This window comes from Acanthisitta chloris, unplaced genomic scaffold (genome assembly GCF_000695815.1).
Source record: "Acanthisitta chloris isolate BGI_N310 unplaced genomic scaffold, ASM69581v1 scaffold25729, whole genome shotgun sequence".
In the NCBI taxonomy this organism is placed as follows: domain Eukaryota; kingdom Metazoa; phylum Chordata; class Aves; order Passeriformes; family Acanthisittidae; genus Acanthisitta; species Acanthisitta chloris.
The window spans coordinates 4,141-22,904 of NW_008692311.1; the positions used below are offsets into that span (position 1 = coordinate 4,141).

Below are 18,764 nucleotides of genomic sequence, written 5' to 3' on the forward strand. Positions count from 1 at the left end.
GCTGGTGTAGCCTGTCGCCTTCCTCAGTGTCTTGCTGCTGCTTCTGTTTCAGGAGCGAAACTATACAGAGGTGTGGTCAGAGGCTCACCAAGAGGGTTTGTACAGCTCCTAACAGCATTTTGATAGCAATTGGCATGAAAGAATCCGACATATGTTGGTGCTCCTGGCTTTGAGGAGAAGTTCCTGCCTGTATTAAGGGTGTGGGGAAGTATAATCACTGGATAAGTAAAAATAAGGAAGTATTTGGGAAAAACCAGTAAGAAGAGGAAGAGCCTCTGTGGGGAGGTAAATCATGATCTCTGTGTCTCACCTAGTGATCTCTGCAGTCCTCGTTCTAGGCGCAGCTAAATAAACTGCGGTGTTTGGGGACCATGGCTACAGACCCACTCTCGGAGCTTCAGGATGACCTGAATTTGGATGATACCACTCAGTCCCTTGGCCAGCTCAAACTGGCCTCCATAGATGATAAGAACTGGCCAGCAGATGAAGCCCCTGCTTTTCCAAAATCAGGTAAGCATCTTGCTCCTTTGGGATCTGGTTTTCGGCCAAAAAGCAGTTGTTTGTCTTGCAGCATTGTGGTCATATACAGAGAGCCCCAGCTCCATTTAAAAGCTTTATAGACACATTAAACCTGCACCACACCCAAGTGAATTAGCCCTGCTACTGAACAGCATTAAAAAGCACAGAGCCAGCTGATGTAAATAGACTCTTCTCAGTCCCATGCCTGGCTGCATTTTGGTGCTGACATTACAGAGGTGCGGTAAATCATTGAGTGCCCTCTGTTATGGTCTCTTGCAGGATAGTTTGGCCTGCTGGACTGGAAGGGTCTCGAACTTCCACATGGGAGGTGGGGCTCGAGATTTGAGTTGTTGCTCTAAAATCCTCTGCTATGAACTGCTGCACAAAGAGGTCAGGGAAATTAGCTCGAGGGCATATAGCATGACCATCCACCAAGGGACAATGCTAAGATCCTCCTCTAAAAAGTCATGATGGTGTCTTTGAATTTTATCTTTGTGAATATTTGTTACATATCTGAACAGTTGTTTGAGAGAGTGTACACTCTGAAGGACACATGGACCTCATAGGACTGGACCATAGGACACATGGACCTATGGACCTCCTAGAACTCACAGGTCTCTTCTGAAGTCATCATTGCTCTTGCCACTCAGAATTTCAAAAGCGGGTTTTCAAGGTGTACAGGTGCATACATTAGTTGCTCCCATGTAAAGCTGTCATTTCTTCTCCCACCTCTGTCTCTTTTGTACCCCTCGCCAAGGTGCTTCAGATCCCTTCTTCTCATTGCTTGTGCTTTGTGTTCTGTGCAGAGGACTTCAAAGGTTCCCCTGAGCCCATCACTCACCTGCAGTGGGATGACCCCTACTATGATATCGCCAGGCACCACATTGTGGAGGTAGCAGGTAGGGGTCTTTGTTTTCTCCTTTGATGACTTTGCAGCTGGACTGAGGAAGGGCCTTTCTAATAGGACTCTGAGGGCATCTGCTGCATGCCAGGCCTAAGTAGCAATGGCAGCTGGCACCATAAAGGGAAGGAGCACCAAACTTCTTCCCTGTTTGTGATATGTGTAATTTCCCATTGATCTCAGTTAAACTTGCATTCCGCTTTGGCTGTTGCTGTCTTAACTATGTTATTAGTGAGACTCAGTTGTTTTGCTCAATTGTTTGAAATTTGGCTCTTGACTATATCCTGAGCAGAAATGTGGTGTTTGCGTGATAGTGGCACAGAAATTACCTAGTGAAGCAATACAGCTGTAACGTCCTCAGCTGACAGTAATCCACAGTAGGTGGCAGCTTTCATATCTGAACGGCCAAAGCTGGCCATCCTGGCCAGAAGCAGCATGTACAGAAATCTGAAACTGGGGCAACAGGCCTATGGTTCACTACAAGGTAAGACCTGATCATTCAGGGTCACAAGCATTTTGATTTTCTCTGTGTTCTTGTCTTGTCTCTATTATTTTATTTACACTAACCCTTGGTGATTTACTGTTGGAAACTCAGTAAGAAAGAGTTTTGGGGATGTTATTTAGGTTGCTGTGCTAAGCCTGAGGGAAGGGCCAGCCCAGTTTGTCTTGTGTTTCCTGTTTTGTAAAAACCTAAACACCTCTTCAACCTGTTGTGACTTGATTCACAGTTCCTCCTTGATTATCTATAGCCACCTCCTATCTCTCCTATTGCCATTTCTCTGTACCTTGGTCCCTACCCAACATGTGAATTTGCAGCAAAGCAGACACAAGCTGGAGTCCTCCTGATTCAGGGTTGTTCTGCAGCAGGGTTTGACCACAAAGGGAAGAGCATCAGGGACTTACTTTGGTAAGAGTTGTCCTGACATCATTATTTTCTAGGTAGTTTTCTAGAATGAGCTTTCTTTTCTAATCTCTCATGTTTCATATTTTGTGGAACTAAGATATAAAGGCAAACTTAAAACTTTGTTGTCTTTTGTCTCTTTGTTGTCTTTTGTCTCCTGTTCAGGTTGACGGGCGAGATGTTTAACACTTGGGTGATTAGGTCTTAGAAATCTGTCAGAAGTGGCGTGATGTTTAACACTTGGGTCATTAGGTCTTAGAAATCTGTCAGAAGTGCTTTCATTTGCGAATGTGTTACTAACCTTCTTTTCCAGGGAGCTGGAGTTTCAGGCCTGGGGTTTATAGGGGTCTGCACCTTGGTCTCCCTGCTACTGAAACTTGGAAGGGGCAGATGTATGGATTCTACCATTTCAGTGATAATAGCTAGAATATTTGGAATGCATTTAGGAGAGCAGGACTCTGGGAAAGGGTGAGTTAAGTGATCCTGCTTTTCACTTCAGACAAAGCGCTTAGCAGAGAATTTAGATCAGAGACATTGATAAGACTGGAATGTCAGCCCAAACCAAGGATACACTTTGTGTGCTGCCTACTGATGTAAGCACCACTCTGTCTGCGGGATTTCTGTTCCAAGGTAACATGATTTATTTTTTTGCAAGCTCTTTGAATGGAGTATCACTGCAGTGGAGGTGTGCCTCAGTGGCTGTTGGAATGTAGCCTTTTGACACTGTCTAGGATAGCAAATGAAGCATTAGCTAGCTTCCTGAAAAGATTTCGGGGTGGTATGATGGCTGACTGGGAGTTGTGCCTGCATTCTGAAAGGGATCTCTTCCCCATCGTGGTTTAAATTTCTATTTCCGGTGAACTCTCTGTCTCTGCTATGTCTCTGTATAGTACAGAAGCAGCTCAGAGAAGCTTGTGTTCTTGTCTGTTGCTGGCCAGTTTTCACCAGTAGCTGATGTATCTGAAGGCATGTGGCAGTCCCACACATGGAGTGTGGTGCAATGCCTTGGCACTGGGATAGCCATGAACACAGCTCTGGATAGAGGATTTGTGCCATGTAGTTTTGAGACTTGCTGGTGTCTCATCTTCTGGAAAGAGGATTTATGAAGTTGATCAAAGAGGCCTGAGTTGTAATCCAGGCTCTGGGGTGAAGCTGTTCAGGTTTTTTTTGTCAATAATTAATAATTTTAACTGTTCAGAGAATCAGGCAGGGCTGGGTTGTTGTTGGAGTCAAACAATCAGAGAAAATCTGGAAAAATCCTATTAGAAGTAGTCTGGAGAATAAAAACCTCACAAGTTGTGCTTGTCAGCATCTTCAGGTGTAATGATCAGGGGCCATGCTGAGCTGAAATAAAATAGCTCCACCCTGGGTCTTTTGTAAATACTAGCACATGCCAGCTGATTAAGGGTAGTTTTGTGCATTCTACTGATTTATTAGCTCTTGGTCATGTGTCCTTTCCTGTTCTGCACTTGAGAGCAGAAAGCATATGACTAACTGTTCCTGCCTGCCTGCCCTGAAATGCATTCTGGGATGATGATGCTATTTTGAGACAAAACCAGAAGGCTGGTTCCATCCTCAGTCTGAACTCCATGATCCTAGGGTTATCTTGTGTGGTCAGAAAAGTAATTGCTTCTTGTGGGATGGGGGCATGGTGTTAGTAACTTACTAAAAGCCCAGTTTAGATGACAGAAGGTTTGCACACTCATTTTCTAGCTGACCTTAGTTTCTGATTCAGTTCAAGGCATGCTGGATTTGAATCTCCTGGCTATCTGGCCTGAAGAGGGGAAAGAATACAGAAGAACATTTTGCAAAATTTGTTAGGAAAATAAGGGGGGGGTTGTTTTGGTTTTTGCTTAAAAACAGTGCCTGGAGACTCTCCTTTGTGCGCCATGCTCTTGTCTCTTCTTGGGACTGGGATCTTGCTGGAAGAGGCTGTCCAAGGGGAAGGAACAGGCATGTTGTTGCTGCCCCGTGCAGCAGTGTGTTACATCCAGACTTCCTCATCTGAGGGAGTAGTCAGAACTGGAGTATTGTTAGGAATCAGAATATTTTAGTTTTAGGAAACCTTTGTTTGGTCTGGGATTCAGTGTTTTTCTGAAGGAAAGAGATGATGCTCTGTCAGTCCTTTCAGACCTGCCTTAAGGTGTGTGTTTCTGGAGAGGTGTCTGTGTGGTTTTGCTCTTGACACTGAGTGCTTCTCTTTGTGAGCATTGTAGCAGTGAAATTTGTCTTTACATGTGGCTGGAAGCTGGAACAGAGGAGGTTTGATTTCACTGCGCAAACTACTTCTGCAGAGTGTGGTTTTTTCCTTGCCTCATATCACATAGCATTCAGAGGAAGCACAAGCTTCTGGTTAAAGGCCGTTGAGGAACTATCCCAAATTCCTGTTACGTTTAAGAGTTTGTGTCCTCCTGCCAGTTCTTATATGGCAGAGGTGCTGTTTCCATCTTCTTGGGGTTCGAGACAGACTAGGTGTGTGTCTTGAGTTTTGGCCTTGAATTTTAGCAGAGGCTGAATTGCAAAAGTGTGACAGATAATAATAGTCTGAAGGAGGTCTTTGGAGATTGCAGTTCCTACTGGAAACCTGGGACTGTGTGGGAAGCACAGGACTCTTGACAGCTCTGCCAATATGTTCCTTCCTCATTGCAAAATGAGTTCCTTCCCCAGTCCAAAATGTTGGTGATATCTTTGTGGTCAATAGACAAAGCTATAGTTATGATGTGCATCAGCATTCCCATTTTACACAATAATTGGTTTGCTTTCTTTGGGGATAAGAAAACTGGGGCTTAACATGTGATTGACATATGAATTTCTCACTGCTGTGGAGGTTAGAAGTTGGTATATCAGTGGTCAGGAAAGTGGCCATTAGTATTTACTCCAGCTATGTAGTCCTTGCCCAGTGATTTCAAAGCTTTGCTGAAGCTCAGAGCATGTTTCTGCTAGTTTTTGTGGGAAATGTGCTGCCTCGCACTATTAATTATGAGGCTGCAGGGCTGCCCTCGCAGGAAAGATGTGGTGCTACTGTGTGTAAGACCTATGATTTAAGTGGGAAAACAAGGTGGAGAACTGGGGGTGTACCTTCTTGTGTGTTACTAGATTGAGTCTGCAGTTTCAACAGTGAATCTGTTTTCAGTGGTGAATCTGGTACAAAACCTACTCGAAAAACATTGTGGTTGACTGCAGGTACCACGGCTGTGACTACTGCTGATGATTTGCCGTTGCTGTTGGTGATTGACGTGGGGAGGTAAAATCAATCTTGGAGCACCAATAGCTGTTGTTTCTCTGGGCAGGCAAAGGTAGAAGTGGCAGACAAAACTTGTGTTGAAGGTGTGCTGCAGTGGGTCTTTGGTGACTAATGGACTCAGCAAAGGCCCATTAGCAAAGGATAACAAGGGTGTTTTTCCCTTCCAGTATGGTAGATTATTATTGGCTCCATTAATACAGGGTGCCTGCATTTCTGCTGCTTTTGGATGTAGTTTCTGTAGCTGTTTTTTTTAAAAGAATTTTTATATGATGCAGAATGATGAGTTCCCTCTGTAGAACTGAGCCCATCCAAAGCAAGCCCAGCTTGTGCACCATGCTTTGATATGTGAGATCAAGGGAAGGGAGAGTATCTAAGGGATTTTAAGTTTCTAAGGGAGACCAAGGGAATGGAGAGTTTCTTTCTAGAGCTGTGTGACAATAAAAGCCTTCACAGACCCCTCCCTGACCAAAGAAACCTTTTTAATTTTTTTCCCTAATTGGCAGTTTGTTCTTTTATTCAGAATCTACTAAACTTTAAAAGTAAAAAAGGCTATGGGTGTGTTAAGGTCTGAATTGTCCCATCTTCAGGTTTTTAGTGAAATTTAGCTTCTTGCAAAACAGTTTGTGGGATGTGTTATTCATATGGTATGGTTCTGTTCTCTGTACACTTCTGAAATTGTTCAGAGGTCTTGATATTCAGAATTAATTGCAATTAACCCTTTGAAAAGTGGCAGTACAGTACTTGCTGTTTTGGTGGCAGGTGAAGTATGTAACAGTAAGGGCCAGAAATTTTACTGTGACTATACAGAATTAGTTGCAAATTCAAGAAAAGGGTTTTGGAATCAGGGAGTGCTGTTATTGTCTCTAATTGTTAGATGAGGTTGTTTTGGAGAGGAGCATGGGGTAAAGTTGAAATGGAAGGAGGCTGACTGCTTCAAGACAGCAGCTAAATGTATCCCAGTGACAATCTGGCTAGGCTCTGAGACTTTACACTCAAGATTACTTTCTGGGAAAGGGTGTGAAGCTTGGCTTGCTATAACTTTTTTTCTGTTCCTCCAGACCAGGGTACACTTGATGGGGCCCAACCAGGTAGGTAGATTTTTTTTTTTGTGGCACTAACATTTGGTTCTGTAGATCATGGTATTCCTTTAGCATGACCATGGCCTGTAGCTGGTCTGTCTCAGGGGAGCCCAAACTTTGCTCAGCCTTAGGCTGCACTGGCAACTTTTCAGGAGTCCAAAGGCTGCACAAAACTGTTGTCTGAGGGCTGCACCTCTGCCTCAGGCACAGCAGAATCATCTGAGCCAGTTTTGGCACATGGGCTTTACTTTGGGCACTTTGGGACTCGTGGGTCTCAATGTAAATCCTGTTCCTCTCCTGTCATGGTGGTGGCCTGCTTGGACCAGTTCAGTTTGAACTCCAGTTTACCTTGTTATCATGTGTGCTTTGGAAGTTTATCCTAGGATTGCTTCACATGATCTGCTGTTGCACTCATGTGCCAAGCAGCTGGCACTTAAACTGGATTCTTCATCTGAAAGCAACTGTTATATCTTTCTTCTCCTTGTGGCTGCAGATATGTTGTGTTTTGGTAACTTGTTCGCCATTCTAGTCTGAAGCTGTGCTAGACTGCTCTGTGCTTACTGAGCATTTGTTAATGCTCTCCCGACTTCCATCCTAAGCCTTAAGAATTTGGCTGCTTTCATGCTTCTCAATGTAGATGAAAACTTCTTTAAGTGTAAAATTCTTCCTGCTGTTACTGAACAGCAGGCTAAGACCTTCCCACAATCCATGGAAATGCTGTTTCTCGCTTGTTATGTGGACTCTTCTCCCCCATTTTCTATTGGTCTTAGACATCCTCCCAGGTTGTATCCTTTAATCTGACCCTCCAGTATATTTTGAATCAGTTAAAGCTATATTTGCGTGGTAAGGCTTTCTGAATCTGACAGTATTTGGATCTTGGGAATATCTAGGTGGAAGATGTCATGTATTAAAATACTTCTACTTTGAGATCCTTATCTTCTTTTCCTGCAGGGCTAAATCCACTATGGAATTCAATAGGCAACTAAAGTCTACTATACTAAAACGATTCCCAGCTGCACCATAAGCTTGGCACAGCTTGAAATTAATTAGATAAGCTTTTTGCTGACAGTGACTCTGATAAACATCCTAAGCTTTGTGAAGCTTGTGCACTGATGTTTCGCTGTTCTGTAATGGTGCCCTCTCCTTGACTCTGAACTTTGTTAACTTTGCCGTTTTACCAATAACACCTACTTTTGGTGGCAAGTTTTATCCATTTGCATTCTCTCAGTATCAAAGTACCAGGATATTCCCATTTGAATCTTTCATTGAGATGGGCACCCAGCCGAGGGTACCTGATGAAGGTTAGAAGGAGCAGAGTCTCTGGGCTGCAGTTAGGCTGCATCCAATCATGGCATAAAGGCTAGTGGCTATATTTCAGTTTATATAACAGATATATTTCCATTTACCTAGAAATACATAGCAGGATTTGCAAGCTAAGCATATATTTTCCATGTTGGCTGTAAAGATTTCATTTAATAGAGTCTTGTCTTGGGACAGTACTCCTATCTTGATTTGAATTTCTGCTGTGATAAGTTTGTATTCCTGCAGCTTTCATTCTGAAACATTAGCCTCAATATACAGTCTTCGGCCTTTTTAGAAGTTTGGCCCTGCACTGATGGCTTGGAAACACAGCAGTGAATTTCCTTGGCCCTTGTCTCAGAAGTGCCCTAAAAATGCCACTTTTCAGGCGAGAGGAAAAACTGAGTTTGGCCCTTAAAAGTGTCATAACAGTGTTCAGGAGAATTAGCATGTCCATCAGTGCTACAAGTTGATTTCACTTTAGATGATCTGCTGTTTTGACTGAAGAGGCTTTGCATATTGGCTGCTGTCTTGCTCTGAGGTAGTTTAATTCCACTGCAGACTGAAGATATTTTCTGTGTATGAACTCAGTTGCAAAGTTGGGGCCCTCTGTGAGTACTGATGGTATATTACTGCTTCTTTGTTGACTTGTTAACTATGGAGCATTCCTCATCTGGGAGAGGTGGGAGACAGCCCGAGTAGCTGAGTGATTACTTCATGGTCTGTAGTTGTGTTCAGTGGAAACTTCAGCTATTTGCAATTGCAAACAAGGGGTGAAAACCTAGATACATGAGATTAATATTGCAAACAGGAAAGCAAATAGTACAAGGGATGGAGCATCTGGGAAAGATCAAACCCGATAAGAATCTGTTCTCTAGGAGGCAGAGAGGCCACCTGCAGGCGGTTTCCTCTGACAGCCAAGAGTGCATGCAATGGGCTTTAGGTTCTTGTTTATAAATTGGAATGACTGATTGTTCAGCTTTGATGCTGAATTTTGAATTTTTTCATGTCTAGAGGAACCAGCCTGATCAGATATGTCAGGTGGAAACAGGATTGGTGGTCAGTTGTTTTGAAAGTTTCTGTGTTGACAGCCTGAGCTAAGTGTGATGAAACTGGAGCAAAACCCAGAACTCAGTAATGCGCATGCTGCTTCCTTTGTAGGTCTCATGCATAAATTCATTCTGATTTGGAAGGCAAAACAAACCACTCCATTTTCAGTCATCCAGGGGACTATAGATTATCTTTTGATGTACTTGGTCTTGGAAATTGTCCAGTGGAAACATGCAGTCTCCCCAGTCATGGATTGTCTGTTTATTTGTTATCAGTGCTCACAGACCTTTTCACCAAGGCTATATAAGGAACAAGATTCTAGACTTTGAATAGGCCCTGCCTATTGAATAGGCTTCTATGTCATTCCTAAGAAAGCTGTTTAAGCTATTTGGTTCCTGACTTGTGACTTGTCAGGTCTGGAAATCAGTGCTCGGGAGCTTGAGCTGAGTGTGTGGCCACCCACAATGAGGCAGGAACATGGTGCTGTACTGCACACCACAACGGCCTGCCTTGGTTAAGCTTGCAGTCTGCTTCTGGCCCTCAGACCATCCACTCTGGTGTGAAATGCAGCCTCTTAGTTAACTGAAGATAGCACCTATTCTGAATTTAGCATAGTTATCTGTAAAGATCTGTAGCTTTTCTGGCCATTCTCTTTCATCCCTTTAAAACTCAACAGATTCTCAAATGCTACCATCTTCTTGGTGCTCTGCCCTTTGTTCTCCAGACAGAGATATAAGAGTTGCTCAAGACCAATAGGAAGAGTCATAACATGCTATATTTCTTGCCTGGGACTTTGTAGCCTGTGCTTAGTTTTACAGACAACTTATGTACATTAGATCAGACCCTAAAGCTCATAGCAAGCTACCAAGAAACTCTGGGCTAGGCAGAGAGTGGGCTACCATGGGATATGCAATGTGATGTTGGTCTTGTGGCCTGGCTGTGACTGTATCTGGTTGTTCCAGATGAGCCTTGCATCACTCTCTCCTAGTCCTGCATTCTGGGTCATGCATCCTCCCTAATTGCCTCTTATCTCTGCATGTGTATGTCAATGTGATGGCCTGTGCCACCCCTTTCCTGGTCTGTACCTAGTGCTGCCTCAGTGTCCCTAGCTTTTGTAGAGTTTCTGGCTTATGTGCATCGATAAATTCTGTCTCTTGTGTTGTATGGTGACATTCTCAAAAATGGGACTTGTGAGGAAAAAATAAAAAGTAGCAAGAGAATCTGTTCTTCTGGCCAAGATGAGGGTAAAAGAGGGTTAGCAGCATCTGAACGTCATGGCTGGTGTATATGAGTTCTCTGGCTGCTGTTTGCAGCACCAAGTGGTCATCTGTTGCTAACAGGCAGTACTCCCAGACGCCTCAGGTTTCCTGTTCCAGGGTTCAGTTTGAGATTTCAGTTGCTGCATGGCAAGTATAACAAAGCAGTAGTTGAGGGCCAGAGCCCATGCAAAGGTGGGAAAATGACTGCATGCTTTGAATATTGTAAATTCATGTGGGAAGAAGGATTTATTTCAAGAGGAATGATGTATTGTAGGACTGTCCTGCACAAGTAGTGCGCCTTGCTGCTTTTCTCTGCTGTGGTCTGTATGAGATGGTTGTCACTGGGGAGGAAGGACAGGATTGTCGACTGTAACCTCAATAGGCCCTTCCACTGTCTGCCTTTTTCTGCTTGACAAGAAAACACAGCTTTCAGAGCAGGGTGAGAGGCAAAAAGGTTGTGAAGATTTCGAAGGAATAAATGGATTGGGTGCTGTGTTTGAGAGAGAATCCAACTTTCATTCAGACTGTATGTCCAAAAGATTTGTGACCTGGTTCTTACTTACCTAATCTCTGAATTTCCCTAGCATGTCTGCTAAGCCTGGCCATGTTCATCTGCTTGAGTTTTGTTCATGGGGCCAAGATCTCTGCTGTCAGAAATGCACCAGTGTTCAAAGACTTGCTTTGGAGAAAACAACTTGTTGTCTCTGAAGTCTCAAGTGGTCGCTGGGAGTGTTCTCCCTGAGATGAGGGTGCCTTATGGGTTATTTGGCTCCAGTATGATGGGAACTGCTTTCTGCTTGGTATTTACAAAGAATGCTTTGTTGTGCCGCACTTTGCAGCTCCTTCCAGCTCAGGCTGGAAAAATATCTCTGTGGATGGAAAATCTAGGAAGCAGTGAACAGCTTATTCTACAATCCCCCTGAAGAATCCAGCAGCCCTACTTGGTCCATCTGTAGAAGAGGTTTATGATGATGCTTGTTTCTCATCTCTGGGATGTGACTGGGACTGCTTCTTTTCTATGAATTTCTTGGTTTCCAGGGTATGAAATGGCTTTGTTGTGTGTGCAGGACTGAGCTTCAGGTGAAGTAAGAAACAGATGCAACGTACCATAAGCAGTTAGTCTGGGACTGTGTGCAGGATGGAAGGAGTGGTTACCATGCCCGTGAGGGGCAGTTTTCCCTGTGCCTCCCTGGACACGTGTGCATCAGGAGCAGTGCCCAGGGACAGCTTAACAGGATTAATGCTCTGAACACTCTGCTCTGTACTTGCCTTCATCCCTACATGCCCTGAGGCATCCTGGCTTCCAGTCCTTCCTCTCCTTTCACTGCTGAAGCAGAGATTCTGTTCTCCATTCTTATTGTTGACTTGCCAGGCCCTTGGTGTTCAGGTTTCTGCTTCTATACTAGGTCTGTGGTAACGTTTGAAAATCAAGTTTAGCTTTGCTGGTAGCTGTGGCAAACCAGACTTCTGCCTTGTTATGGTGGTTTTCCATTCTTTCCTTACCCCTTGCTGCCAAGGCCACAATGTAGTCCTTAAACTCTGTCTAATCTCTGGCATTTCATCTGTAGGTGATGACAAATACGGAAGAAAAGTCATTTTGTTCAGTGCCTGCCGGATGCCCCCAAGTCATCAGCTAGATCATGTGAAACTGCTGGGGTGAGTAGAGTCAGAAGGCTGCTGTTAACTTCTTAAGCCTGACCTAATTCTCAGGGGCTGGATTCCTGGAGCCAGATCTATCTGCAGTAGCTTCTTTAGCTGGACATGTCCTCCCAGGTACTTACCTCCATTGCTGGGGATGCAAATCCTCCGTTATAGCACACAAAAATGAGTCCCTAAGGGAGGAAGTGCCCCTCTGTAGCAGAGCACAAAGTTTGCTTAGAAGTTGTCTCTTCTCAGGTACCTGAAATTCACACTGGACCAATATGTGGAGAGTGATTACACACTGGTGTACCTGCACCATGGCCTGACCAGTGAGAACAAGCCATCCCTGAGCTGGCTGCGGGATGCCTACAGGGAATTTGATCGCAAGTGAGTAAGGCTGCAGCAAGCAAGACTATAATGTGCTGTTCTGTAGCATAACATAGATGATCTTCCTCAGGCCCCCTGTGTAGCTTGGTGATCATAATTTACTGTCACTTATTTCTCCAGCTTATGGAATTGGATTGTTGTTTACTGCAGGCTGAATCATGGGATAAACACCTCCTTCTGTAGTTACATCCTTTAGGCCAGCAGCAAGCAGCAAAACCAGGACCCAGCGCAAGTGTGTCACTTCCATGGTATAATTGTTGCTTCTTGGTGAGGCTGCTTGCTGCTTTTTGGTGAATGTTGGAATACAGTAGAGCATGCCCTTAGGCTGCTGAGTGGCCTGACACAGCTACAAAGCATGGGAGAGCAGAGGCCATGGGTGCTGGGGAGTGGTGAGGCTCAGTGCAAAAGGAATGGAGTAGCCAGGGTACCTTAACCTTTTGGCACAGTTGGTTCCTCTGCTTGAAGTACAGTTCATCATTAGTGGGCTTTTCTTGGCAGGTACAAGAAGAACATCAAAGCCTTGTATATTGTACACCCAACAATGTTCATCAAGACCCTGCTGATTCTCTTTAAGCCTCTGATCAGGTAGGAAACACTATAGGAGTCTCAGCCACATCCTCACACTGCATGGAAACAATGAGGCTTTTTCAGTGGGGCACAAGATGAGCCCAGGCTGCCAGGCCTACCCTGGAGTCTCTCACCTTATGCTGTCTGCTCCTATTTCTGTGCTCAGAAACATTCGGACACCGGAAGTACCATTTTGGGGACCTGCAGGGTTTGCAGCTCTGTGCTTCTCCTTTTATATCTAGCCAAATAGAAATGAGAAGTTTCAAGCTCTGCTAATAATGAAAGTCCAAATTATATTTAATTCATTGTGTTGCTGAAATCCTAACTCTGTAAAATAATTAACAGCAAAACTTTCTCAAGCCTAATGCTGAACATAGGAAGGAGAAATCCAGCATTTTAGGGAGCCTGCTGCTGCTAGGGCTTCTCATGTAACTTGGAAAGTCTTGGCATCTCCTGGTAGAATAGATGAAGTTGGAGAGCTGCGTGGGTGACATCTTTGCTGCTCAGCCATACCTACCCCTTTGCCTCATTGCAGACTCCTGCTCTCCTTTCCTGTAAGAAGGCAGGTCTGTTACTGGGTTTCCTGATTCACTTAATTTTCTTTTGTTTTTCAGCTTTAAATTTGGACGAAAGATTTTTTATGTGAATTACCTTAGTGAGCTGGAGGAGTATGTGAAGCTGGAACAGTTGGGGATCCCAAGCCAAGTGCTGAAGTGAGAATACTGCCTGTCTACCACTTGTTTAGGGCTCTGTGAGAGGGGACTTTTTTGAAGGAATGGCAAGAGGATGAAGAGGTTGTTCCACTCAGGCAGTGGTTTTGGAAGGAGTAGTGACAAATTGCCTTAAAGACTATTGTTTATCTCCGTACTCATTCCTGGGTGTCCTTGGCCCCAGTGCCCCTTTCTGTCTTGGAGTGAAAAACAATGGAGCACAAATCCTGCCTCTCCCACTCACCCCTCAGGGACTTTCTGCAAGATGTGGACTTTTATGCTGACCTGGAGCTCATGGTGTGCATCTGCTGTGTCTGGGCACCTGCTTAGCTCATTCTGCACAGTTCAGCTTGTCTTTGGGGCTTCCCAAGTTTGCCACAATCTCAGTCCTACCAGATTGATTCCCTGTTCCTCACACACGCATGCATCTGTCTCATCAAAGCAGTGTTGTCCTGATCTCCTGCCCACGTTGTCATCCTCAGCTACTCCAACTCTTCATTCTGGATAGACATTCCTTTCTCCTTACTTTTTTTCCTGGCAACCAGATGTTTGTTCTTGTGCTCCAGAGCTGCCTGTCCTGTTTTTGCATAGGTGGACCCATCCATATTAGGCTGGAGCTGTTACCAGTGGGTGTGCAGTGATGGGTTCATGTACTTTCTGGGAGGTGGAGTGGCTTTTTACTAGTCTGTTTTGCCACAGATATGATGAATACCTGAGATCTCTGCAGAAACCTTTACAAGTGCCCCAGAAGCCAACACCCCCACGCCCACCGCTGCCAAACCAGCAGTTTGGAGTCTCACTACAGCAGTGAGTATCTCTGCACTGTGTTGCTTTTGCCCTGACTTGTTTAATATGATGTCACTGTATTTATAACTGAACAGCAGCAAAAATGGCTGTGAAATTTCTCGTATTTCAGACTTCCCACAAAACAAATCATTTTCCTGAGGAACTCTGCTCTGGTACAGATCCTGACTAACTCAGTTCAGTTCCACCCTATTCAGCCTGGGTTAGGTTGTTTCTGCAGCTAAGGGTCACTAAGGGAGGAACAAAATAAGGGCCATGGGGACAGCTTTATGCCACTAGAAATGTCCTTTAAGCAAAGGAAGTCTGTAGGAGGCTGATGGAGGTGTCTTTAGGACTGCTGTCTTGTTTGAGCAGTGCTGCAGATCTGTTTCTTAGGGTTTTTTCCATATCATAAATTGCATATTAAAAGCACTTCTATTTACCTGTGTACTGATTCCCACTCCCCATTCCTGCACAGTGATACAGACATACAGACACTGGCAAGGACTAGTGACACTGAGAAAGTGTTGAAGGTATTTTTGGGTGTGATTTTGTCTCCCTGGGAAATGAGGAGGAGCCAGTACTGTGTAACCAGACAGATCTGAGGCAGTCTGGGAACACAGAATCACCAGCTTCAATACAATGTTCCCAAGTGGTGTTTCCCAATGGTGCTGTGTGCCTGAGCTTGTTAGTAGCCTGAGAGGGGTGAACAGCTCCATGCTATGAAGTAGTCTGGACAATCGAATGTCAGGGTGGCAGTGAACACCTTGGCATTACTAGGTTTTCTCTGACAGCCATTGTGTTGATAAATCTTCTGTCCCAGGAGCATGGTGGCAAAAATGATTCCATATATATTTCTCTCATGTTTCAACTTCTCTCTGCCCTTGCTCTTATGGGAAAGGAGATAGGAAGCTTTGCCCTTTTCAGCTGATTCATAACTACCAGCCTTGCTAGGGGAAGAGGGGTGAAGGGGATATAAGGCTGGAATAATGGCTGAAGCAGGGACTGGAATAGCAAGATCCTATGTGATACAGCTTGTGTGGGCAACTGTAAGACTCAGGGGCTGCTTGCAGGGCAGGAAGGACCAGTCATTTGTAACCTTTTGTCTCTTGCCTCAGTCTTAGGGAGAGGAGCCCTGATCAGTCTCCTGTTCCTCTGGTGGTCAGAGACACCATTGCTCATTTGCAGGAGCATGGTAAGTGTTTGGGGGAAGCTGCAGCCCCTCTCAATTCCATGTCAGTGGCCTCTCTTCCACCATTCTCTCCCATTGAGAATGTGGTAAGATAAAGAACAGCAGTATAGAATAAGGTGTAAAGCCTGTACTAGATGAGTTAACCTTTCAAGAGAGATCGTGCAGGGCTTAGGAGAACTTTTTTCTTCCAGTTGACCATACTCCCACTTGTATAAGAGTAGCAAAGTACTCTTTGTATCCTTTGTCTCGTAGTGGAAGCAGAAAGAATTGCTGTACTTTAAGAAAGGGACTTGTTGACCTTTGTGACTGAGCTCCCCACAGCACGGATTTATGATTGTTAAGGCCAGCATTTTTAGAGACTCTCACATGTCTGATATTTCTTCTCCATCTGCTCTTATTTCACAGCTCTTGCTACAGAGGGGATTTTCCGGAGATCAGCAAATACACAGGTTGTCAGAGAGGTCCAGCAAAAATACAACATGGGTAAGTGCCCAAATACATCAGAGCCCCTCTCATTGCCTAGCTGATACTGTCCAGCTGGAACTGTGTTGGAACTAGTCCATCACTGATCCGTTCCTTCTCTGATAGGTCTGTAGGTGAGGTCTCATCTCAGGGTATAACCTGAGTTGCAAGGGAGCAGCATCTGATACTCTAGCTGTGTGGAAAGCATATTCCTTCCCAGTCATGTTCCCCTTGCTGCCCTTTTCTTTTTATTATTTTTTTCTGAAAGTTTCCATGTTTATTGGGGTGGGGTGTACCATCTTAGTCTGGTTATACTGGAGGGACTCAAGATGACCAGGAAGAAACTTAGTCATATTTCATTTGATTACTTCTGAAGATGTAGTGCTGGATTCAGAAGTGTTTTGCATATGACTTTGGGACACATTTTTCACTCTGCTAGAAGATGTGATGCTTCAGTACCCTCTCTATTCTTTAAGAAACTCCTTAATTCTGGGCTCTGACCACCATGTCTCATCCTTGTCTGCAGGAGGTCCTGCTTTGCCCAGCAAGCACTGAGTCTCTGCTCTGTCTTCTCAGGTGTGCCTGTAGATTTCCAGCAGTATGAAGATGTCCACCTCCCTGCCGTGATTCTCAAGACATTTTTGAGGGAGCTACCTGAGCCCCTTCTCACTTTTGGTCTCTATAGCCATGTTGTCAGCTTCCAGAGTGAGTTGTTACAAGTGTGCTATTCCCTGAATGTTGCACTGGCTAAGGGCAAAGATACCTTCGGGGGTCATGCATGGGATATGCTGTGACTACAAACAGGACTTTCATCAGGATAGGTGCTGAGGATTCCTCATGGACCTGCTCGTCCTGTCTCTCTTGATTTTTAGGTGTGGACGAAGAGAATCGTGTGGATGTTGTTCGCAAAACACTCCAGACTTTGCCAGAAGAAAACTACCAAGTGCTCCATATATTGACAGCCTTTCTGGTGCAGGTGAGCTGTTCCAAGAATGCTCCAACTTTTTGACTGCCTGCTCCCTCTTTTCCTCTGAGAGGAAATAGGTCTCAAGCTAGGGAATTACTTTTATTTACCTTATGTTCTTCCCATACAAAGATCAAGAATGATTATGATGAACTAGCCTGAGCAGTTGCTTGTCATAATGCTGAGAGGTACAGACGGGCATTGAACCCAAGAGGTGCAGGTATACAGCCTGTATGGTCTGTACCAGGGAAGCTGAAAGCTCCCCAGGGTGGAGGTACAATTGTGAAATACCTGAGTAGAAGAGGGGTGTCAGATCTGCCCTACAGAACTTTCTGCTGCCAAGAAAGACACTGCATGGCTATTCTAGCAAGTGGGAAGGTAACGAGTGGTGATCTGGACTTTGACTGACAGTGCTCTTGGTCCTGTTCTTATGTTATGGCCTGGTCAGCTTTTCTCCTCTCATTTGCCATGTCAGTTCTGGCTTTGGGGTTGGTAGAGGGCAGCTGCTCTGCTGTTCTGTAGGATTCACAATGGTCTCTTTCCTTCCTGTATAGGTCTCTGCTCACAGTGAGAGAAACAAGATGACAAATGCCAACCTGGCAGTCGTGTTTGGCCCAAATCTGCTGTGGGCCAAAGATGTAGCCATCACCCTAAAAGCCATCAACCCCATTAATACCTTTACCAAATTCAAAACCAGAAGGAGTGAGGATGCGGAGGCCTGAATCCAGGCCAGCCCACACCAGCACACTGTGCCCACCTTCCCCCTTCTTTGTCTTGGAGTTATGACCAAGCTGCCTCCAGTACAAAAGGACCATTGATCCTCTGGGTGATGAGCAGAGTGAGGGCTGTGGAGATGGTAGTGAAAGTGTGCAAGTGAGCAGGAGACCTGCAGCTCTGGCTGGGTGAGGATGCGGAGGCCTGAATCCAGGCCAGCCCACACCAGCACACTGTGCCCACCTTCCCCCTTCTTTGTCTTGGAGTTATGACCAAGCTGCCTCCAGTACAAAAGGACCATTGATCCTCTGGGTGATGAGCAGAGTGAGGGCTGTGGAGATGGTAGTGAAAGTGTGCAAGTGAGCAGGAGACCTGCAGCTCTGGCTGGGTGGGGGAGCTGGTCTCCCAGCTGCAGAGTGGAGTTGTAACCCACCTGTGCAGCTCCTCCAGGGCTCATCACCAGTCTGCTGCCCTATCAGATGAACTGCCTTCCTTTTCTCCTTCCCTCACATGCAGTTTTTCTGCCCTCCTGGTCCCTTCCTCAGCAAAGATCTTTTTTGTTCAAGCTCCCAATAGCCCCAGCTCACCCCTCCTTGCCTCAACTGGGCTGTCTGGGCTAGGACAGGCTTGCTGGGTTCTGTGGCAGATATTCTTACTGCGAGTGCCATCTCTCAGCACCGAACATGCTTCCTGCCTTTCCCCAGAGGCACCTAGAGCAGGGAAGGGAGCCAGCAGCCCTTAATGCTTCAGGTGGCAGCATGTCCTGCACTTGCGAACAGCACTCTGGACTGTATGCTTTTGGCAGGCAAGTGAAGGACAGGCTCATGGCAATGGGCTGTATTACCTGTCAGACTCCAGAACAATGAAGGTGAATTTAGCCCAAAGCCCAACCTCTCTGGGGTCACTCACTCCAGATACTATTCAGTTTGCTGGAGTGTAGTGGGTGATGTGCCTCCCGTAGTTACCCAGGTCAGGCATGTCTGTCCCTCCAGCAGCACTTCCAGCCTGCCTGGGAAGGTTCATGCCAGGCTTGGCTGTGTGGGGAGGCCAGCTGGGGCCCTTTGGCAGCTGGTGAGTATGAATGGCAGGGAG

At 45.3% G+C, this 18,764-nt stretch overlaps 1 protein-coding gene across 1 annotated transcript; it reads left to right on the top strand.

The window, feature by feature from the left end:
* Positions 1–320: 320 nt before the first annotated feature.
* Positions 321–17,680, top strand: ARHGAP1 (Rho GTPase activating protein 1). Its single transcript, XM_009082623.1, has 13 exons — positions 321–510; positions 1,326–1,418; positions 11,821–11,908; positions 12,149–12,280; positions 12,779–12,865; positions 13,462–13,560; positions 14,257–14,364; positions 15,459–15,535; positions 15,938–16,015; positions 16,571–16,703; positions 16,867–16,970; positions 17,206–17,336; positions 17,513–17,680. The coding sequence occupies exons 1-13, from the start codon at positions 372–374 to the stop codon at positions 17,678–17,680; spliced, it is 1,437 nt and encodes a 478-aa protein (XP_009080871.1). The 5' UTR covers positions 321–371.
* The last annotated feature ends 1,084 nt before the right edge of the window (positions 17,681–18,764 follow it).